Raw genomic sequence first — 23,604 nt, 5'->3', positions numbered from 1 at the left:
CACTCCAGCGGACAATTTCTTTCTTTACCTCTCAGTGGCTTTCATGCTGCCATTCATTTTCTTCTCAATCACCTGGATGTGTTGGAAGAAACTGTTTTGCTGCGATTCTGTTCTTACATCACAGTGAGATTTCAAGAAGTGGTGCTGGAGAATGAATGTTGAACTCAGTGGCAGCGACTGTCTGGAATTGTGAAGTGCGGTGTTAGCAATTGAGGAAATGGTTTGGCATCATAGGGCGAGATGTAAGCAATATACTGGTGACACCCAACTCTCCTTCCTCATCAGATGTAGCAGTGAGGACTCTATGCTTTCTGGAGTGACTAATGGACTGGATGAGGGCAAAACTCAATCCAGTTAAGACTTGTGGTTGGAAACCAGGAAAGTAGTGCCTCTATTTGTCATGACTGGGTTTTTACCCCATGAAAGAAAATATTTGCAATTTAGGGGTGATCCTGAGCTAGTATGCTTCATGGATTATCAATCTATCAATCTCCTTTATTGGCATAGGAAAAGTGCATCGTATACATGGATCAAAACACAACACAGTTAATGAAACATAGTAGGAGATACTTTAGGATAAAACTATCCAGACATTGTGAGGTACGAAAATGGCTCTTAGGACCTATGGTGATGTAATTTAATAGCGCCACTCAAAAATCTTGCCACATTCTCCACAACGTCATTAATACAATTGTTCAGCATATAAGACACCCTGGAAGAGTCAGTGCGATAAATCCCCTCCTTCAATAAGGGGGCCAAGCACTTATCATATTTTTTTTGCATAAAATGGGCCATAAAATAAAACATGTGTGATGGATTTGACCTGTTTTGTGCCACAAGGGCAGTATCTTTCACAGTATAGGATTTTCGAGAATCCACCTTGCAGAACTGCAGACAGTAAGAAGTTAAGCCTTGCAAGGGAAAGAGCTCTGCATAGGTGGGGATCGTAAAGCTGGTGTAAACATGGAGTGTCCTGGCCAAACGAGGGTGGAATTTCCAACCTCATGGATAAGGAAAGGGTAAGGAAACAGAGTATCAGGTAGCAAAAGGCTCTGATGAAGAAAGGGAAACCTGGTGGGCCTCTCCTTCAGGGAAATCACACTTCTTGTATATTTTGCCATCAGAATTCATGGGGGTGAAGTACAATCCCAATGATTCCCAGCACCAAACGTTTCTGTGTGCCTCACTTACCTGGAGGAGAGGCTTGATGGAACTTCTACCACTTGCCAATTCTTCTCCAAGGTGAAGCTTTTCTTCCATAAGGGAAAGAAGACTTCTGTGCAGGGCTAGCATAGGTTCGGACCCTTTCAAGCATTCCTTGGCATTCACATCTCCCATTGTGGAATGCTAGAAGGACCTAAGTGATTTACAGGTGAGCATCAGGCCACTTGCCAGTTTCTACTTCTGGATGCTCCAATAGTGGCTGTAGGTAGGAGCAGTTTCACCAGCTTCATCAGTGTCCCATCGGTGTTGTTCTTAGATAAGGACCTTCCTTTTGCATGCTCTGGCAACATCTTGTCTTGACTACTATAATGCACCCTTAAAGGAGCTACTGTTGACCATTTTGGGCCATTTGAATTTTCAGAGTTATCTGGGACCATATTCTAGAGCTTGTAAGACCAATTCTTCCAGAGTTCCACTGGCTTCTAGATTCAAAGTGCTAATTGTGACCTGGGTCCAGGATATTTGAAGGCACACCTGTTCTCTTGTGACAATGCCCTATTACCGGTTCCATGGGGAAGATGGTCACTTAACATAAGGCGTTCATGATAATGGAGCGGTTTCTCAGAGCAACCAAACAGCAACCAATGTTCACTCCTTTAGAGTACAAGGAAAAATATATTCTGCCAGAATGTTTTTGTTCTTGTCTTTTTGTCATTGTTCTGTTGATTTTATAGTGCTGCATGTTGGTTTTATTTGTTTCATTATTTTATTGCTTATATTTATAATTTTGTTGTTTAACTTTTATTCGACATTGCTTTGAGAACTGCAGAGTTGAAACTTGGCCTATAAATTTGCAGGAATCAGTAAGTGAATAAGGATCGTAGGTTCTACAAACTTGCCCAGAAAGGTATATTGCGTATATAGGCAGCAAGGAGTAATGCATTTTTCTTTTAAAGGTTCATAAAAGATCTCATTTTTTGTTTTGCAGGAGGATGAAAATGAAGCAGAAGAAAATTCACCTCAAGAGTCAAACATGGAGCAGAAAAATTCAAAAAAATAGAAATTTATTTCCTCTTGGAAATACTTTCAAGTCGTGCCACAGTGATTAAAGTGTCCCATTGTAAAAATTACAGAATGTTGTCAATAAATGACACAGGAAAATAAAATATACATTGCACTGGGGAATTGTTTAATTGGGTCTTGGTGACATTTATGGTTATATGAAAACATGAATTTTCAGCACAAGGGAAAAAACTATGAAGTGTATAAAAGCTTTGGAGTTATGAGCGGAAGAGCAGAGTTCTCATTACTGTTAATTTTTGCTATGCAAAGTTGTTGAAATTCTTCACTGCATTATTTAATGTAACTCCTGAAAGGCCAAATATCCCTCAGCATTGATGCATGGCTTTGCTACTTAGGAATTTGAATAAGTATGTAATTACAAAACATACAGAAATATATGAACTAAAATTAATAAATAGGAAGGGCAACCAGTTTCTCTTGATTGTGAAAAAAACTGGGCAAAATCTGTGTATCTTTTGATCCATTCCAAATACTTGGCATTTTCATAGCATGAACCGGATTCTCCACTGTCAGTTATCTGCTCTTACGTGGAGTGTTGCAGCTTCCCCGTTCTTCCTTTCATGATCTACCTAGCATTTATTTATCCCTTAGCTTAGAAAATGTTTCATTTGATCTATCCTTACTTTATATAAGGAAACCTGATCTGCAAAGCACTCTCTTTCGTGTGTAGCTTTGAGTTTTTTAGTAGGGCCGTAACTGAATGTTAACAAATTTTAATTGATAGTCAGATTTTTAGTTTACTTTAATCTATTGATTAAATTTGCATATTCATAACCCCCCTTTTTTCCTTTTTGAAGTTTATTGATTGAACATGCATACATCTTCTCACTGTGGAGTGTGCTTTATGGTTCTATCATTCTTTGTTTCCTTCTAGCAACAAGTATGCTAATAAAACCTGTTAATCAAAAATCACACAAAGGTCCAGCAAGGTACCACATTGTATTTTCATCCAGGGTCAGCCAGATAAATCCCCCTATTTCTATGTGCTCCCAACTACTGGTGTTCACCTGATGTGATGTGTGTGACCCAGGGAGAGTGTGTGGCCAGAGGAGAGTTATGGGAGGCAGATAGAGGTGCACAGAGGGCCACGTTTATATCCTCCAGGCCCAATCTTCCCCATCTTCACTGTTTATTATATCTGTTTCTTTACTGTTTCATAATTTAGCATGAGTTAGTATTAATTCAGTGTATATTATTTGGACATGGCCCAGCCCTTGAAGAAATGTGGTTTTAGGATTCCAGACATCGACATCAAGATGAAATTGATACGTAAATGTTGCTACTTATAATGCATCTGTTAAAAAAGGGAAATCGATCACTTGTAGCAATATATTTCACAAGCCAATTTGCATTTGTTTGCAAATTATTTGAAAAGACCAGTCATCCAAGAGAAAAGGGGCAATCTGAATTGTTTATTTTAACTTCTGTCTTTGTCCTGGGTCCCTGGGAAAATGCTATACTTATTCCTGTTACTTTAGTTCGCTCCTGCGTCAGGTGGAAAGGGACTACCAGCTTGCATGAGTTTCATACTATGAAAAGTGAAGGTTGATTAGAAACTGACTCCATTTCCCATTCACCTAAAGAAAACAATTTTTACATACCAATGACTGAACAAGTTCTGTTACCTATCCAAATGGCTCTGGTGTGCCATCATTGCAGGCCATAAATATTTCCCCGTGGTGAATTCGGTGTGGGTTCTGCAGCGCTGTTCTCTGGGAAAAGCAGCAAAATGCTGAAGGCAACAGCATGAAAATGCATGCAACTACGGCATAATTCTGATTTGTTTTAGAACGATTAATTTCCTTGTTACAAAGCCAAGTATGAACAACCCTTTAAAACCACTGAACCATAAAAGCCATTTCCTTAAGGGTTTTAAATTTGGGAACAGACTCATGAAATTTATAGCTTTGATGAGAGATTCTTTGCCCGCAGTCAAAATGAGAACCAGATCATTGGTTTCTCAGCATGACACCTATGTGTTCTTGTGTGCAGTAGATATCATTAGGCTCATAATAACACAGCTATCACCACATAATGTCTGAAAAGGTTCATATTTGATACTTAGTTTAAAACTCCTATTTACACCTCCAGAATGCTAAACAGTTGGGGGATTTACTTTATTTTAAAGATGGCATATAGCAGCATCCTTATATAAAGTAAAATGCTATTTAGCTAAGACTATAATAGGTTTAATGCTTAATCTAGGTTTTGCTCTGCTTTGTCTCATCACGGCCCTTTCACAAAAGAAGCATGGTAAACATGCAGTGAATCAATGAAGAAGACAATTTAAATACAACCCTCCCACCCCCCCCCTAGAGCAGTTCTTTCTGGCTGGGGCTCAATGTCAGTGGTATACATCGCCGGCATATCATAATCATGGTTTCATATCATTTTAACTAAATGCATTGCCCTTGATGGATTGACGATGGATCTGCAAAGATAAAAGATATTTATTTTTGCTCGCTTTCATATACATTTATGTAGTTTAATCTACTTGTATAAGGAGGGATAGGGATGCAAGTGGCACTGTGGGTTAAACCACAGAGCCTAGGACTTGCCGATCAGAAGGTCGGCGGTTCGAATCCCCACAACGGGGTGAGCTCCCATTGCTCGGTCCCTGCTCCTGCCAACCTAGCAGTTCGAAAGCACGAAGTGCAAGTAGATAAATAGGTACCACTCCAGTGGGAAGGTAAACGGTGTTTCCGTGCACTGCTCTGGTTCGCCAAAAGCAGATTAGTCATGCTGGCCACATGACCCAGAAGCTGTACGCCAGCTCCCTTGGCCAATAAAGCGAGATGAGCACCGCAACCACAGAGTTGGCCATGACTGGACCTAATGGTCAGGGATCCCTTTACCTTTATAAGGAGGGATGGAGATGGTCCAAAATGATCTTTAGTGTAAGCTTGAGCTATCTCTCCTACTTGATTGGGAGTCTTACACTGTCTTTTCTCCAGCGTTTTCTTGGGCACATCCAGAATGAGCTCGGCCTTCACTAGTATCGCAAAAAGAGCAATACATCCCACTACACAACAGACTATTGGAAGTGGGTGATTGGCTGAAGCAACTGCTGCCCACTTAACTGCCCTCAAGTTGTATTCTCGAGTCTAAGGGGCTGTGTCTACATAAAAGGAGCCTACTGGATCAGGCCGATGGCCCGTTTAGTCCAACATCATGTACTCACAGTGGCCAACCAGATGCCTGGGGGAAACTCAGAAGCAGGACACACTCCCATCCTGTGGTTTCCAGCAGCTGCCATTCAGATGTATCCTACCTCCAACCATGGATGTAGAGTATAGCCGTCAGAGCTTGAAAGGTGCTGGTAGCCTTTATCTTCATGAATTTGTCTAACCCTCTTTCTAAGCCATTCAAGTTGATGGCCATCAGCTCCTCCTGTGCCAGAAGAGTCAGCCCGCATTCTTTATGCCATGCCTAATGTTATAAACTTCTATCACGCACATGAGGGTTGGGATTTCAATATTTCTAACGCTGCATCTAATCCTGGGGTAGCTAAATAAGCTGTGGCCCACGTGTTGTTGGACTCCAGTTCCCATCAGACCCAGCCAGGATGGCTAATGGTCAGCAGTGAAGGGAACTGTAGTCCAACAAGATTTGGATATCATGGTGTTAGCTACTCCTGATCTGACCAGATGACACAGGACCCTGTTTACAATTGAAGCCATACCATGTTCCCATACCATGTTCTATAGCTTATGATTGCTAATATTAATGACAGTTGTTGAGTAACTAAAATTCACCTATATGAATGGCACACAATGAAAACCTAGTTAAGTAACTGCCATAAGTAACTTGCAGGATTTTAATTATCTCGTCTACCTATTACTGGGGTTTTTTTAAAAAAAAATATCTATTCTTAGCTTCACAAAGCGATGTAGATATAATCTAACTTCCTAGTAAAGAAACATGCTATCTTATGGGGGGATGGTATTCATGTGGGCACTGCTCATAACTGCTAGTAAATACTATAATTTTAAAAAACTTTATATGCACTGAGCTATTTGTTATGCTATTCATTCTGATATTTAATGGCATTCCTAGGAGAGCTCCTCAAGCTGGCCGCAATTGGTATGCCTATTATTTTTAGACAGGAGGAACAAGAGAGTGCAGGGAAATAAATCGACTCAGGGAGCCACTTCCATGAAATCCAGTGGCTGCCTACTCCAAAATCCTTTTCAAGAGGTTAACTTTTCTACCACGCAAAAGGCACATCTTGAGACTTAGTAGCCCTGAATTGGCCTAGTCTACAAACAAGCACACAATTCATACTAGACATAGGAAATGAGGAACAAAACTTCCCCAACACAATCAGTGCTGGAATTTGCTTTAAGACATTTATCTAAAATGGAATAGGAGCTGGATTCCCAGAGCTGGTTTTTTTGTTCTGTCTCCCTAGATCCACTCTGCCTAAAATCACTTAGCCAGCCACGACCTGGGTTCTGACTCCATTACCCAACCCCCTGCTTTTCCTCCATTACCCTCGATTACTCCTTTAGACCCCTGTCCTCCACAGGGCTTTGGAACCCTTCTTTTAGCATAGCCACATCTTTACCTGCCCCACACCTGATGTCCTATCTTAACGGGACGTCCAGAGCCGTAGCTAGGGGGTGGTGAGGTGGCCTCCGCCGGGGGGGCACAAAATCGGCTAAAAATATGACAATAAATATGTCTATAAATAAAAATATTGATTATTGCCTCATAAGAAATAGTTTCTAATAGAGGGTGAATTGAATGGGTGGAGGGGGGGTTGTAAAGGGGTGGAAAGAAGAACTAATTTGTCCCTGGCTAGGGGGCGCAATCTGGGTGGTTCTGCCAGGAGTGCAAGATCACCTAGCTACAGCTCTGGTGAAGTGTTGAGCAGGAAAGTGTAGCTTGGCTGAAACAGCCTCACGAGCCAAGATGGCCTGGAGAGCCAAAGGGGAAGGTGAGCTAAATTGCACCTGGAGGTTGCCTGTTACTGCCATAGTGCTTAATTTTGGAGAAAGAGATGTTGAGGCTCAATTCAACCTCATCCTTGATCCCAAATATTTTTGTAGCTGCTTAGCAGCCTACAAAAGACACTGGACATGCTTGAATCAAAGTGCCCTCATAGGTCTTTGAGGTTAAATGTGGCACTGAAAATCAGTTTTGATGCTGGAACCTGATCAGCAGCCACAAATGGCAAATAAGGGCCTTTTATGCTATATTCCATCCACAAATATCTCTCCCCCCCCCCCATTCTATTAATGCATGAGACACATTTTAGGGCTTTGTTAGATGATCCAGATCATATAATTCTATAGGGCATTTTGTGTCTTGGAAAATCAGTCCATTTATATGCTTATTAAGAAGAAATGAGACACGTTTGAGATTGAGTTTTGCTTGCTCCCCCCCCCCTTTTTAAAAATAAATTGCTCATATTAGTTCATGTCTCCGTATTTGCTACTTCCCAATGAGTTTGGCCTGAGCGCAGATTCACTCTGACATTGTTTTAAGGGTACGAACTAAATGTGATAAAATGCCCACCCAAGTCCTGCCACTTAAATGCGCAGAGATACAAATGTAGTCTTTGCATCTCCAAGGACTGCTTCTGGTAATTACTCCCTCTTTTATTTTATTTTTATAATGCCATGTCTGCATTTAGCATTAATCACAAGCAGGATTCACTGCGCAAATTGCTGACAGAGAAACTCTGCCTTGAGAATAATTTGTCTTCCTGCCTTCATCTGCGGAACAGCCATTTAGGGGGAAAAGTGAGAGAAAGGGGGAAATGTGCAAAAGCCAAGTGGAAAGAGGATTTTAAGAAAATGAAGGAAATTAAAAACGGCAAAACACCAAAAGTGACAGTTCTGAAAAGAGAATGAAATAGTTTTTGTGCTTTTATTTAAAATGCTTACTGTAATACTAAGTAATTCTTTTAAAAAATCATAATTTGTTTGTTAAAACATATAGTTCTACCTATGGTGATAATTTTCACATCTATTTCAATATGAAAAGTACCTGAACTATAGAGTTATATCCAACACTTATTTGCTTAACAGGATTGCCTCAGCTGAGATTTTGTACAGGGCCTCCTGTTTCTTCAGAGGTGTTGCGGTCCCTGCAAATTTGAGTCCGTAGCCATGTCTCTAGTTTGCCCATCTGTTATTCCAGCCCAAAGAAGAAGGAGGTCAACATTTCAGGGCCATATCCCCACAAAGTGACTTGCACAGAAGAAAATGCAGAATGATATGTTAGGCCGGGGTGGAAAATCCTCCAGATAAGGCTGTACTGCAACTCTCATCAGCCCTAGACAACATGGCAATGTTTGGAGATTATTGTAGTTGTACTCTGGGAGCATCCGGGGTGTGTGTGTGGCTAAGTTCCCACACTCCTATATTAGACTCTGCAGAAAGGTATCCATTACTATGAGAAAGCCACCCTGAATTGCATAACCCCATTTACTCTCTTAGAGAAAGATGGTGCCGAAGACAGAAGTTGTGAAGCCCCATTTGTAAGGTTCTACTGTGGGGGCGAATGGTAATTCATTTGGAAGTGAATTCCAGGACTGTGAGGCCCATCCCAGGACCTCCAAGGCAGATTTCAGGATTTTAAATCACATGGGGAAAGCAAGCTCTCCAGACTCACATACACCCCATTGCAATATGTGGAACATGGTGGGCCAGGTGATGGGGATTTTATTTATCTATACTATTTGTAGATTGCCCATTGTGTCAACATGACACCAAGGTGGTATTGAAGAGTGTGCAAAATATAATGACTGGTAAAATGTAACAGTTATTACAAACGACTCATTAGCAGCAATTCCTCTCACTTTCCCGACTGGCATGCCTGCAGTGCTTTCACAAGACTATGTGTGGTCACCAACAACAGACAGAGCTCATCTAGGTATGTTTTCCTCTCTCACTTGTTTCCAATGTAAATGACTTAAGAGCTTGATCCAGTGGGAGAAGTTCCCAGCCTCTTCCAGAGCCAACTCTTCCTTTGATCCTGGGACTCCTTTGATTTGCTTTAAGGTAGCACCATCAACAGATCTTGCATCATTTCAACCCAAATGATAAAGAGTGTGGTGGAGCAACTCCTCTATGAGGAAAGATTGCAGCATTTGGGAACGTCTTAGTTTAGAGGTGCGTAACATGGAGTAGATAAAAGTTTTTCTTCCTCATCATGACACTAGAATTCAGGGCATCCCAAGAAGCTGAATGTTGGGGGATTCCAAGCAGATAAAAGAAAGTACTTCTTCATAACATAGTTAAGCAATGGCATTCACTCCCACAAGAAGCTGTGATGGGTACCAAGTTGGGCAGCTTTAAAAGAGCATTAGACTAATTCACGGAGGATAAGGCTCTTAATGGCTACTAGCTATGACATCTATGCTCCACATCCATGGTTGGAGACAGTAATGGTCCTGGAAATGGCAGGAGGGGAGAGTGCTTTTGTGCACAAGTCCTGCTTGGGAGTTTCCCACAGGCATCTGACTGGCCGCAGTGAGTACAGTGGTACCGCGGGTTACATAGGCTTCAGGTTGCATACGCTTCAGGTTACAGACTCCACTAACCCAGAAATAGTACCTCGGGTTAAGAACTTTGCTTCAGGATGAGAACAGAAATCGTGCTCTGGCATCGCGGCAGAAGCAGGAGGCCCCATTAGATAAAGTGGTGCTTCGGGTTAAGAATGGACCTCTGGAACAAATTAAGTACTTAACCCGAGGTACCACTGTACAGGATGCTGGACTGATCACATGAAAGCAAATGCCCAAATGGTGCTCTAGTCGCGCCTTTACAAGGTGGCAGCTGAAGAGATGTTTTTGACTTGCACTCCCTGACAAGCACCTGTGGCCAAACCCTGCAGGGTTTATCCCTTCCTCTGGTTCTGCACTGAAATCACTTTATTCCTAGAGAATCATAGTAGACAGGTATCACGGTCTGGCATGTCACCTCGATAGGAACTTGGCTTGCAGCACCACACCACATTTGCCTAAGCGCCCGGTAATGTCTGGATAAAGTCCTGTCCTCCTGTTCATATTTGTGTGAGGGGCTGAAGAAATTCTCATTTCAGTTGGCTTGGCTGTAAGCTTTTCACTAGATTAACAGCCACATTGGAGCAGCTCAGCAACTCCCAAATATCAGAGTAACAATTAGAAATGTCACTGCACTTCATGCTTATTAGTCCTAAAAATTAAATGGTTAACTTAGTGTGTTTCAGGGAGGAGGGAAAGGCTGACAATGGAGAGTTGCCTGGATACCTTAATTAGCACTTTTAGATTGCCATGCATTGCTGCCCACCTAGATGGGCCTTGCAGGAGAGGCGTGATAGACTGGGGCTTTCAGAATATCTCGATTTTAAAATTTATTTTCTCATCATGAACGCAAAGCCATCAGAAAGACAAATTAATTTAGCTTCAGTGACTTGCGGTTCCCTTATGAGCTGCATCCCTGTTGTTTCTTTCCCTTTTCTCCCCGTCCCCCTAACAGCATCCCTTTATCTACACTACAGAAAAACGGAGCTGACCTTTATCTGTTTCTGGTACAACCACTTCTAATTTTAGTAAAGCTCTTCATTTGAGAGCTTTATCTTCTGACACTTCCAATCCAGACTCATCAGAATGCATGTCCAGCTATTTCCCAAATGGTATTTATCAATTAATTAACACTTATAGATTTAATGACTCGTTGTACTAAACTGTTAAAGGGCAAGAGACCTATAAATTTCCAAACAGTCTATGTGAAACATATATAAATATTGATATATGCACACTTTTGAGGAGGGAGGGGCTGGGTTAAATTAGTTACTAAGCAGCTGATATGTGATATATTCAGTTACATACATAAGGTAAGGAACAGTTTAGTATTTTCGCCTGCACACAAGCCATTTTCTTCTACCACTATTGGCAACCCTCTTTGTAATTGGCAAAGAGCAAGAACATTAGATAAAGTAGTCCTTGCTTTCTTTTGCTAAAATACCCTTGTTAGAAAGCTAGTTGTCACCAGTAAGTAAAAAGAACAGAAGTACTGGGAAGAATTTTTAACACACACACACAAACACACCAACAACAGGGAAGATATGTGTGGAGTTCTGTGGCATCTTAATGGCTGCAGACCACAACTCTTTTTCCGTGTTGCAGGGACTTGGTAGTGAGGCTCCTGTGTCATTTCAAAGTGGTGCTATGTTGTTGCTTTTTGAGAGGCTTGTGTTATGAAATAATAATAGCAATAAATTTACAAGCCTCTGTTTTCTCACCTTGCAAGAGCCTATATTGCAAGGATAGGAAGCATTTGGCCCTCCAGATGTGTTTGGGCTCCACCAGCCTCAGGCAGCATAGCCCAATGGTCAGAGATTATGGCACGTGCATTCCTGCAACATCTGGAGAACCACAGGTTCCCCATCCCCACTGTATACTTCTCTTTCAGCCACTTGTTATTATGTGAAAGGGCTTATATTACACAATGCCAGGATATCTTCCTTGCTTATTCCCAGGAATTATATGAAATTCTGCATTTCCTCCACTCAGGTCTACATAAGCATCTTTTTAACTTAAAATTAAGGTCCTCAAAGGTTGCTGCTCTGAAAAGAAGTGATTGTAAACTTTGAAAAGTGTGTGCCTGTATGCTTTCGTAAACCATATGCAACGATTCACACTTCACAAATCTGGCAACCATTTTTGTCAACAGCATTGCTAACCCCTGTTGGGAGATGATATATACCCAGTTGTCATTAGCAGGACTCGAAACCCCTTTGGCAAGTGGGAGTAATTCCCCATGGAGCACTCAATATGCTAGCCCCACACCAGTGACCCACTCTGCCTTAAACGGAAGAAGGGATGTTTTGCTGGCAGCTGAGTCTGTCACTTCTGTCTAGAGCTTGTGGTAGCTGCCTTCTCTCCCTCTCTCTCTCTCTCTCTCTCTCTCTCCATTAAAAAAAAATCCACAATACAGTAAAATTATAACTATGAATCACACAAGTAGAATACAGAGTCTTCTCTTAAAAGTAATTCTTATCCCTTAACACCTGCAGAGGACACTAACTGCTACCAGCTCTCACCTGAGATCTTTCCTTTCTCCTCCCAGAAGCCTTTGCTTCTCCCCTATCTCAGCTTCCTTGAAGAAATTGCAGCATGGCTTGCAGCTGTAGAAAAGCCAAGTGGGTGAATTTCTCTAAAATGAGATTTTCCACTGCCTCTGTCTGCACGATTCTTTGGTAAGGAAACAAGGTCATTCCTTTTCTTCTTCTTTATTTTACTGGTGGGAGCTTGTTTGCTGCAACTCTGAGTAAAATCTTCACTTATTTGTAAAGCTAGGTGCATGCGAAACATTGTAGCCTAAGCATTTTCATGGGGAATGTTTATTTAAAGGTGGATGAGGGTGGGTGAGAGTAAGAATCTTCCTTCCAAAGCTTTCTCTCCAACATGCACCACTCTGGATTGCAGGTGGGGTAGTTAGTTTGATTGTTTCCTCATGTAAACCTCCATCTCCACCAAAAACTAGTATATTAGGAAGGAAGGCTGTAGCCCAGTCCAATGCCTGCTGCAAAGAGTTTGTTGGTTTTTTACTTCCAGGAAAATGTTTACGCACACCGCCCCCCCCCCCACAAGCATTCAGAAACGCTGGGAGCGTAGGAAGCTTGCCTTCTGCAGAACAGGACCATTGGTCCATCTGGCTCAGTGCAGCCTACACTGACTGGCAGGCGCTTTCCAGAGTTTCCAACAGGGCCTTGGTCCAGGCCTACCTGGAGACACCAGGAACTGAATGTGCAAAGGTTATAGCCCCACCTGAAAAGTGATACATTCCACTTGGCTTGCCTCCTTATTCCTACCTCATTATGTGTAAATCAGGTCTCTGTAAAGTTAATGCTCCTAATCTGCTTTTTTTTAGAAGGGAAAATATGGGCCAAGTGGAACGAAAACGCCACCAGTCTCATTTGTGAATTAACAAAGTGCCATATAGGGCTATGAGGGTTAATATGTGCATTTTCCTTGGTAGGGTGGGAGAGCCTACACTTTATTTGGTTACAGTAACATGTTTGGTGTTTTCCCTCAGGCTTACTTCAGGGTCACACCCAGGGCTTTTTCCCCCCCTCAGCCAGAACTTGTGGCACCTCTCAGGTGGGTTAAATTGGCATTCTGAGAGAACAGGGGAGGTGTTTGTGGTGAGTCCTGGCACCTCTTTTTCTAGGGGAAAAAAAGCACTGGTCACACCATATATTTAAAGCACCTGCCGCCTCAAAGAATCCCAGGAAATGTAGTTTACCCTTCAAGAGAGCTATAACCCTCAGCTTCCTTAATAAGCTATATTTCCCAGAATTCTTTGTGGAGGGAGGTATGCTCTTTTCAGTGTGGTGTGTACACAGCCAGAGGCACACAGCCTCACAAATAAAAAACACACACCATGCAGCTTGCTTGTGTAAAATGGTAAAGGCAGCTGCAGAAGGTGTTTTCTGTGGCAACCCTCACTTTGTAGCCTCTCAGACTCTGTCAGCAGGCTCTGCGCTGTTTCTTTCTCTTCCCGGGTCAGGTAAACTGCAATAAAGTGGACTGCCTTGGCAACATATGCAGAGCTCCTGAGGTGTGTGGGGGGGGGGAGCTGACACTTCCCTGCCACCTTTCGATGGCTAGCTTATCTTTGGAGTGGTATTGATTACCTCATGAGGAGGAAGGCTCCATATCCTTACCCTTGTGTCCAGAGCAAGGTGATTTATGCCAGGCCGGGTAATAGAAGTGGCTGTGAGGGAAAAGAGAGGCCACAAATGAGATAACTTACAACTGGCAACTTTATTTATTTATTTTAAAAAAGAACGGCCTGCTGCAGAACCGGCACGGCAGAGCACTCATCAAGGAGTGACCTGCTCTGGTGTGGCAAAACACCAAGCCCCATTCCAGTGACGGATTATTACACGGCTATCTTGTTTTGCCTTTGTAAATTATGCCGTGTCTGTGCCTCGTAAGCTGGCAGATTTATTGCCACGCTGCAAGTGTATCGCCAAGGCAGAGCAGTTCTGAGGAATTGTGGGGGTCATGTGTCTTTCCGCTGGCTTTAGCCAGCAAAGCGCCTCTTTAATCTCAATGAGGAAGGACATTGGCGTCCTTGTGGGTGGGTGGGTGGGTGGGGGGTGGAGGCATCAGAGGATTCAAACTTTATTTTCGATATTTAAATTAAATTGTGCCATCCATTTCCCTTGCTTCCAGATCTAAATGTGAGTCATTATGCCTGGGAAAATTACAGCTGCATTCCTGAAAGTTGGAGGCATGCCAACGAGAGGTGCACCCTTCGTTGCTAAAGGCTGTACAATCTGTCAGGCAAGTAATTGGCTGAGAGAAAGTCTCTGATCAGGATGTTGCGCTGGTGCGACTGGGCTCTGATGTGCACTTGCCGCTTCCTGCCCTACCATACATACAAAGTGCTCAAATTACAGGGTTGCCAGAGGGGAGTCCCTCTTATGCTTGCTAGGGTCCCTTTAGCTATTGCAGGGGACATGACTTCAAGGCTAAAAATCCAGGGGAGTCAGAAGCTGGGGCTTGCAACTTTCATTTGAGGAGGCCCCTACCTTTCTCCCTGTAATTCAAGCACTGTGCATGCATGTTGGTGGTAATGCACCACTGCAAAGCTCAAGTGAGAGGCATTTGGTGGTGGAATTTCATTGTGGGTGCAATGGGACATGCATTTAAATGCATGATTGAATGACGCGGCTACTCCGGATGACTGATCACACAATTCAGCTGTGACTTGAGTGGCCACATACACATCACCCAAGAAAGGGAAGAAATGTGTCACAGAGAACAGGGCACAGGTTCGCAAGTTTACATGTGCTAAGTTTTATGTATAGATGCAAATTTAGAAATAATTACTGTATGTAGAAATACAGCACATCTCACCATACTGGGGAAGATAGTGAACAAGTTGTTACTGATCTATAACCAGAGGTCTCAGGGCAGTTCACAGAACAAAATCAAAATATAAAACCACCAAATATATAATCAAAATAAAAACAACAACCCAATAAAATAACCCCATTTTAAAAGGGCATAGGATGTCAATCAAATCAACCAAGCCTGGTTAAAAAGGAACGTTTTAGCCTGGTGCCTAAAGGTGTATAATGAAGGCACCAGGCGAACTTTCCTGGGGAAAGCATTCCACAGATGAGGAGCCACTGCAGAAAAGGTCTGTTCTCATGTTGCCATCCTCTGTATCTCTTGAGGAGGGGGCACATGAAGAAGGGCCTCAGAAGATGATCCCAGAGTCTGGGTAGGTTCATATGGATAGAGGCAGTCCTTGAGGTATTGCGGTCCTGAGCCATTTAAGGCTTTATAGGTAAAAACCAGCACTTTGAATTGGGCCCAGAAACTAATTAGTAGCCAGTGCAGTTGGACCAGGATCGGTATAATATGCTCAAACCGTCATACTCCAGTGAGTAACCTGGCCACTGAATTCTGCACTAGCTGAAGTTTCCAAACCGTCTTCAGAGGTAGCCCTACATATAATGCATTACAGTAATCTAACCTTACCAGAGCATAGACAACAGTAGTTAGGCTCTCCCTGTCCAGATAGGGACATAGCTTATGGAAGGCACTCTGGGCCACTGAGGCCACCTGAGCCTCAAGCGGCAGCAAAGGATCCAGGAGTACCCCCAAGCTACAAACCTTCTCCTTCAGAGGAAGTGTAACCCCATCAAGAGCAGGCAATCTCCCACCCATCTAGTCTAGGGAACCACCCACTAACAGTGCCTGCTCAGATTACTGTCCAGGTACTAACATCTCTGCTCTACTTATGATCTTGCTAATTATCTTTAAAACCAGACTTGAACAAGACAACCCTTTTAAATAGAGGATCATAGGAAGCTGCCTTTCAGTGAGTCAGACGGTTGGTCCATCAAAGTCAGTTTTGTCTACACTGGTTGGCGGTGGTTTGCCAGGATTTTAGGCAGGACTGTTGGCCAGTCCTACTTGGAGATGCCAAGGGTTGAATCTGGGACTTTTTGCATGCAAAAAGTAGGTGCCCTACTACTGAACTACTGCCCTTTGTCATCACCGTCAAATAGATGGCTGTCTTCTGTAAACGAGAACAGCACATGGCCACTCTCATTCTACTGCCACTGTCAGAGGCAGTATGTAAAGGGAAGTCTTCTTTCTGCACATAACTGTTAGTCTCTTTCTGCATAAAACTGCTCCATTTTGGGGAAGTTTTGCTCCTCTTTTTCTCTTGCTTTCTGAGAAGTCTTGCTCTAGGTTTTTCCCTGCTTTTGCACACACTGTGCGAACCTGCTCTTCACGCCTAGCTGACTACAGAACCTGATTACATTGTTACATGCTATGATCAATCATTAAGTAACAGACATCCCAAGCTCATGGAAAACAAACTGTACTTGCTCTCCATGCCTAGCTGACCATAACTATAAAACCCGATTGTTATATTGTTTGTGCCAATTAATCCTTAGTTACAATTCAATTAGGAGGCTTCATGCCTGTCTAGTTCCAGCTCCGATTCTCAGCCTTCTCTCCATCAATGATAAATGATCACATGTAATCCCCACCTTTCACATGTAATTCCCGCCTTAGTACTTATGTTAACCAATTACAAGTTTCTGTGTGTATGTATCAACCAATCAACCACAGGCCTACCTGGGGCAATGCTTGCAATATTCAATAAAATAGGCTCTCAGGGCCCGCCCTGACAGACGCCTAGCTACACCTGCCTCTCTCGTCTCCCATGATTTTTCATTTCTACATCTGGTGACCCCGACGTGCCAGATCCCTTGCGCAGCCGAAGCAGTCAGCCAGCCTCATACTTCACTCGACTGGAGAAGTCTTAGCCGGCTACACCGTGAGTATGGGGGGGGGAGCTTACAAAGTCCCAGAAAGTGCATGCTACTGAACTGCTTCATTTAGTCAGACAGAGAGGTGCAGGTGCTCATGTTTCTTTAAAGGAAATTGAACGTTTGTTATGTGAGATTGCATTCCAATGCCCCTGGTACCCTGAGGCAGGTTCCTTGGGGGTAGAGACCTGGCAAAAGATTGTATGTCTCTGAATGACCCAGAGTGGGCAGGGTATAAATAAAATAATAACAACTACTACTACCATTACTATACCAGTTGCTGGGAATCACAAGTGGGAAGAGGGCTGTTTCTGCTTGTCAGCTTCCCATGTTCATATAGTTGGGAACAGGATACTCTACTGGAGGGGGCCCTTGGCCAGAGCCAACAGCTTCTCCTTATGTTCTAAGTTGTGATTTAAATGCAGATCGTCCAGGTCTAAGTCCAACGTCCTATGTGCTCAGCATTTAATTTTGTGGCAAGGCTTGCTCCGGCTACTGTTTTCAGTTCCAGGCCTTAACACTGGGACATAACACAATGTGGGGACCAATGAAAGTGCCCTTAAGCAGGTACATTTCTCCCCTTAAATACGGAGTAGCTGTTTACAGAGTGATGAGTGGGTCTGTGACCCTCCAAGATGTTGTAGGACTCCAGCATCCATCAGCCACAGTCAACAATGAATGTTGGGGTGGTTGTAGAGAAGGCATCCCCAACCTTTGGCCCTCTGGATGTTATGGACTATAATTCCCATCATCCCTGACCACTGGTCCTGTTAGCTAGGGATCATGGGAGTTGTTGGCCAAAACATCTGGAGGGCGAAAGGTTAGGGGTGCCTGTTGTAGAGCAACAAGCCCTGGAGGACCACAAGTTCCCCATCCCTCTGATATGGTGGTAGGGGTTGGGAGAAAAGGGTACCACTGAAAGGTACTGTGACCTCCCAACAGATTTAACCCTCTGCATGTCTTTTTCTAGAAATCAGACACTGCCCATATTGGGTCATGGTTGCAGCTTGTACTTATAAATCATATATGGAAACATTCTGACCAGTCCTGTGCTTTTTAATTGGGTGGTATTTAAGGAAGATAACGTACTTTGCAATGCCCTCACTTTGTATTTCCTGTACTATAAGCAAATTATATTGGGCCCTTCCGCAGATACAATTCTAAAGAATATCACAATTAATTCTATTTGGCACAGCAGCAGCAACCCCCCAAAACGGCTTATTTTGCAGTTATTTATGTTTGCTAACTATGTGCATATCGGGGGGGGGGGGGAGGCACAACAATTTGTGTATACTTCGCAGAGAATAAAGAGCATTTCCATATTGTCAGCTAATTTACAAAGAAATATTTACAGAGTGAAATTTTAACAGCTATCAAAGGACAAACAAGAGAGTGATTCCGTTGTGCGAAAGGCCACTGGTTTCAATTTTCTCTCGGCAGAAACTGATTTATTCAGTATTCGTTGATTCAATTTATTTATAATTACACCACACTGAATAAATCAAACATAGCTGAAAAGCAGTTTATCTCCGTGTACTAATTACGCATACAGAGGCAAAGAGATGCTGGAAGATTAAAGGGAGAACGTATTGGCGTGCATTAATGATTGTGGGTGTCTCTTTTATTACCCTGCACTGCATTATATAATAGAATAATAGGGTCACTGCCATGATAGAGGAGGGCAAGCAGTACTTAAACTGTTCCTAAAATGATTGAAAGAGAAATGGAACACTGTAATAGTTAAAAGGCAAAGAACTGAAACAATAAATACACAGACTGTTATCTGACACTCCTTGTTTTTCCCCCCACTGTTGCTCAAGAGCACTCATATAGGGCCCCATTTAAGAAATTAAGTTATCAGAGAGAGAGATTATATTTTTAAAAACTTGCCTATTTCAATTTGTTTAGGCAGTTGGAGAAACAGCAGGCCTTTCTTTTGTGTTAAGATTTCGCACTTTTTATAAAGACTTATCTTAGGTTTCTGAGGCAATTGTTTTGACATTAGACATTTCTTTATTATGCGGAGCACTGAACAGGCGTCCATAGCCATGTGATAAAATTCACTGGAGAGTCTTTGTGGTTCTATCAAGTGCTACCAAAACATTTTGATTTCCACGTTGCCACTATTTATCTCGGTAGGGAAAGTTCTTATTTCGAAATCCCCCAAGGAACTTGCCCTTGTATGTGCTAATTACTGTTACCATTTCCGTGAAGCTTATCTTAACTGAAGTCTAAAGTTTTCCAGAACAAAAAATGAGACTATAAAGGAACGCACAAAAGGGAAATAAATGGGAGGGAGACGAGTGGGGGGAGACACATATGGAGAGAGAATTTGAAAATTGCACAGCGCACTTTTATTAGGCTGCCACTCTGTGCACATTTGCAGAATGGTATGCAGCGGGGAAAGGGGGAGCTGCTGTGATGGGTTAAGAAAAGCACAGAATGCTGAAGCAGGATCTACCACACAGAAGCCATTTCCTTCCTAAAGGCATATAAACCAGGCCACAGTTAATTTCTGTAGGTTATTTTTCTGTACTGTCAGGGGTGCCAACTTGAATAAAATATTGGGAGAGGGGGCAGGTAAGCCCCACCCTGCATAATCAACCACAAGATGCATAAACATACACACCCCACTTGAATGGCAACATTCATCAACTTTGGGCAGGGCAGGCACCCTCAAATAATTTATTGGGGTGGAGGGGAGAGTTGGCTCCTATGTGTACTAATTACACGAAGGTTGGTGACCAACCCATCTTTCATAGGACAAACCTGAACACGTGTTAGGCATAAGAAAAGTTGGTCAGAAATAGATCTCATCACCTGCCTCAGTGCACAGTCTCCTGAGCACGAGGCATATCTAAGGTCCCTTGCACCTTTGGCAACGTGCTGTATCAGTGCCCCTTCCTGGACAGGAGAAATGCCCCTCCTTGTAGCTGCTCTGTACCTCTCTACCCACTTCTGTTCCTTCCTGCAGAAGCAGCAGCTTTTCCTGGTAGAGATCCTGGTGGATTTCTTCTGGCAAAGCAGGTACTGGTGTGCTGAGCCAAGGGTGGTGGGTGTGTGTGATCCAAGTGTCACAGGAGGACTTCCAATGCCTGACAGGTGATTTTTGTATGCTCCCATTTCTCCAACCCATAGGTACACCTTTTCCAGAGCTTCCAGAGCTCCTGAGCTTTGTGTAGATCCTGGGCTCAAACTATAGGTGAACTGGAGCACATAAAACATTGACTGGATTCCCTTAGCACTGAGTTTCCCACACATGGGTCTCCAGTTGTTTTTGGACTACAACTCCCATTATCCCTAGCTAGCAGGACCAGTGGTCAGGGATGATGGAGCATGCATAAGGCTGTATAGGGCCACCACAAAACATGTTCCTACCTGAGGCAGAGCAGTAGATAACACCACCCTCACCCCTCCATGTCAAGCTACAAAGCACTCCTGGTTGGTCGAGTTATTTTGCCACTTTAGGCAGAAAATCTCACAGGTACCTTTCCCTGGCAGTAAACATGCAGTGACAGATGTCTAGTAATTTGCTGCCATTTCATTACATCCCAAATGAGCTGCCTAAGGAAGCTGACTCACTGTGCCAAATGGTAGGGCTGGCCCTGCGACGAGTGTGTTGTATTTATCATCCACAATTTCATAAAAGGATATCAAGGCAGTATACAACATACCAGATTGTAATAAAATCTGTTATATGAGGTTTATATGTGCAAACGTAGAAAAACTGGTTGTTTTTCTTTTTAGGAATGCCTGCTTATATACTGTGTAGTGGCCCAAGCAAATATATGGTGAAGAATTCAACGCAGTGCTTGCATGATGGAGCTATCTCCCCTCGCCTCTTGATTCCTGCCTGTGCCAATGTTTCAATGGCCAAAAACTGGTGTGAGGGTGGGGAGAGAACTGCTGACATAGAGAAAATGGAGAAACAGGGTGTGGCATAGAATAACGAAGTACAATATTTCACACACCCGATATTTTTTAGGAGGGGCATAAAAATAAAACAATTAGCTATGGAACATTGGAAGAAATTTATCCACTCCTGCAAGGATTAAAAATGAATATTCTGTTATCAGAAAATAAGAGCTAAAAATTGTAAGAGCTAAAAACCGTAAGGATATTGTATCTGTTCAGGTAGACAGAATGTAATATCGATTAAACAATTGACTTTATGATACCTGCTTGAATAAAGTGTATGGTGAATGGAGACATGACAATTGTTTATTTATAGGAATGCCTATAATATTTATTATTATTATTATTATTATTATTATTATTATTATTATTATTATTATTATTTTTTTTTTTAAAAACACCCAAAATCAAAACTGGGCATGCCCAGGCCCCAAAGCATGCCTAAGACAGCTTGGCATACTTTTGAACTAAAACACTTAAAGTAATATTTTAAGACGTAAAGGAGTGCACAATTCTAATTAACTTACAGGTGCTTATTTTGGTTGCCTTATTTGGTGCCTATACCCAATTGTGTCACCTCTAAATGTAATGCATAAAGAGGTCTTCTCTTCTAAGTTAATTTGTTTTAGTGAGCTGTATCTTTAAACTATCCCAGTGAAACATTTTAAAGTAATTGTTTTTATGTTGTATAATATGACCCAAATATTGTATTTTTGTCAGCATGTCTAATAGGTTGCTCAATAACCTTGTCCTCTACAGGTCACTGGATCCATTCATGTTCAATGATATATCGTATGAGTGTTCATGGGTAGTTTGATACATCTTCTAATATAAGGTGAGTAGAAATAGCACAAGTTTTATTTTTTGACCTTCTAGAAGTATGTCCCCAGCAGAAATGAACTGCGCTTTTTAAGACTGTGTTTCAAAGAGGTATTGGAAGCAGGAATTGTTCCAAATTAAGCTTCTAAAAGTTGGGGAGTCATTTTCTGTGATTAGCATTAAAGAGCTGATTAAGGAAAAATTTTGCTGTAAAGATTAATCATTTCAAAAGATGAAAGGTCAAATGTAATGGGCTTCCTTTGTTTTTTGGGGGAAAAGCGAGACTTATTGAGTCCTGTATTAGTCTATGCATCTTTTAATAACCTCTTCCTTGCCCTCCATACAAGGCTTTTAAACTAAATTGGTCTGCCAGGACCTTTTGCTAAGGATAGCCTCTGCAGAAGAAATTAAAATATTTGATCTCTCTAACAAGTGAATCATAATTATCATGACTTTTTAAAACTTGGGAATGGGTAACTTTATGAGGATGCAAGGATCTCAGTTTGGTTAAAAAGCATTATATAATAACCTTAACTTTGAAAGTTTATGAAACCTTAAAGTAGACTTGAAACTGATCGCTGTCTGCAAATCTCCCTGAACCCACCCCCCAACCATGAAAACACTCACTCACTCATTCTATTGGCTTAACAGTTATACAAGGGTTTCCAACATGACACCTGTGGGCACCAGTGTGTCTGCAGTACCTCTTATGGTGCTCACAAAAGGTCTCAATAAATAGCGCCTCAAAAATCCACAATGCACAGGAGACTTTGCTCATCATGGTCAGTTTCTGTTTGCACTGGTCCAGCCTCTCCTATATGGATTGCGGCCCCAAAAATATTCCCATACTTCACTGGATGCCAGAACTAGACACACGTTCTCTCTCTTTTCTGAAAAAGGTGCAAAGATTGTCTCTCTGTGAGTGAGCATGGCAGTGGCTGATGTAGGGTGGCATTGATGTTGCACTGATGGGGGGCAATTACTGAGAAACTGGGGGATTTGGGCTTGGGCTTGGGAGAAGCGAATGATTTTGGACCCCTTTGCAGTCCTGATGACATCGCTAGGAGAGTGAAGGCATTTCCCAATTTGGAATTGGGTTTGGGGGAGGGGAGAAAAAAGAAATTGTCTAACTGTTTTGGAAAATTTGAACACAATCCCTCACTGAGCTGAGAAGAGTTAGTCCACCACTAATTTCAATAACTGCTGTAAAGTACTTCAGAAGATTGTGAAGAGAAAGGTCCGAAATACAGGTGATGGAGGAGCCCAGTTTATTTATTTTTATATGCATTGATCAGTTAGCTAAGCAAAACCTCTTACTTGGGATAAGGCATTTCCAGCCCCATAACTTGCACACTCGCCATGTAGAGAACCAGGGCTGCCCATGTAAGATGTATTCATTTACACCTTGCTGCAATTTCTTTGCTGTTACCTTTGCCTTCCTTGCTGAGCCACAATAGTCCAGCAAAGAATTCTGGGTTAAGCTTGGCAGTGAAGTTCTGGGTGCTTTTATCTGAAGCACAGTGGCTGTGTGCCTGTGTAATAATCAGGTTAAAACTGCTGAGTGTCCTTTGGTCAAGGTGGTATGTGTACATTGTTGTGTATAAAGTGGAACACTAGAGTTTTTAAAGACACAAGTGCACAAATCAAACATTTGCTAAATGCTCTTTTGAAAAAAGAAATAAATCTCTTAGTAAATTGCACATTGATGTAATTCCACTTCTGATTTCTTCAACACACACATAATTGCATGATTGTTAACCTGACACCTTTTTATCTCTTCTTCCCAACCCCCACTTAATTCAAAAGACAATTGTGGTTGCCCAC

General features: G+C 42.3%; 1 protein-coding gene and 1 long non-coding RNA gene across 9 annotated transcripts in view; both read left to right on the top strand.

Moving 5' to 3' along the window:
* PHF14 (PHD finger protein 14) overlaps positions 1–2,330 on the top strand; it is a 128,203-nt gene extending 125,873 nt beyond the window's left edge. For 7 of the 8 annotated variants that reach the window (XM_081164432.1, XM_081164437.1, XM_081164429.1 and 4 more), the window contains one exon: positions 2,153–2,330. In XM_081164432.1, the coding sequence (XP_081020558.1) occupies positions 2,153–2,224 (72 nt within the window). In that variant the 3' untranslated portion in view covers positions 2,225–2,330. The remainder of the gene's footprint in view (positions 1–2,152) is intronic. The other variant, XR_014000937.1, reaches the window with a different exon arrangement.
* Positions 2,331–12,297: 9,967 nt separating this feature from the next.
* Positions 12,298–23,604, top strand: part of LOC308570267 — a 38,047-nt gene continuing 26,740 nt past the window's right edge. Inside the window, exons 1-3 of the long non-coding RNA XR_014001058.1 lie at positions 12,298–12,438; positions 14,423–14,533; positions 21,721–21,796. This is a non-coding gene — a long non-coding RNA (uncharacterized lncRNA). The remainder of the gene's footprint in view (positions 12,439–14,422; positions 14,534–21,720; positions 21,797–23,604) is intronic.

Source organism: Podarcis bocagei, assembly GCF_964188305.1.
Source record: "Podarcis bocagei genome assembly, chromosome: 12".
Lineage (NCBI taxonomy): Eukaryota > Metazoa > Chordata > Lepidosauria > Squamata > Lacertidae > Podarcis > Podarcis bocagei.
Note: the sequence above shows the minus strand (reverse complement) of the source record. Positions and strands in the feature narration are given on the sequence as shown.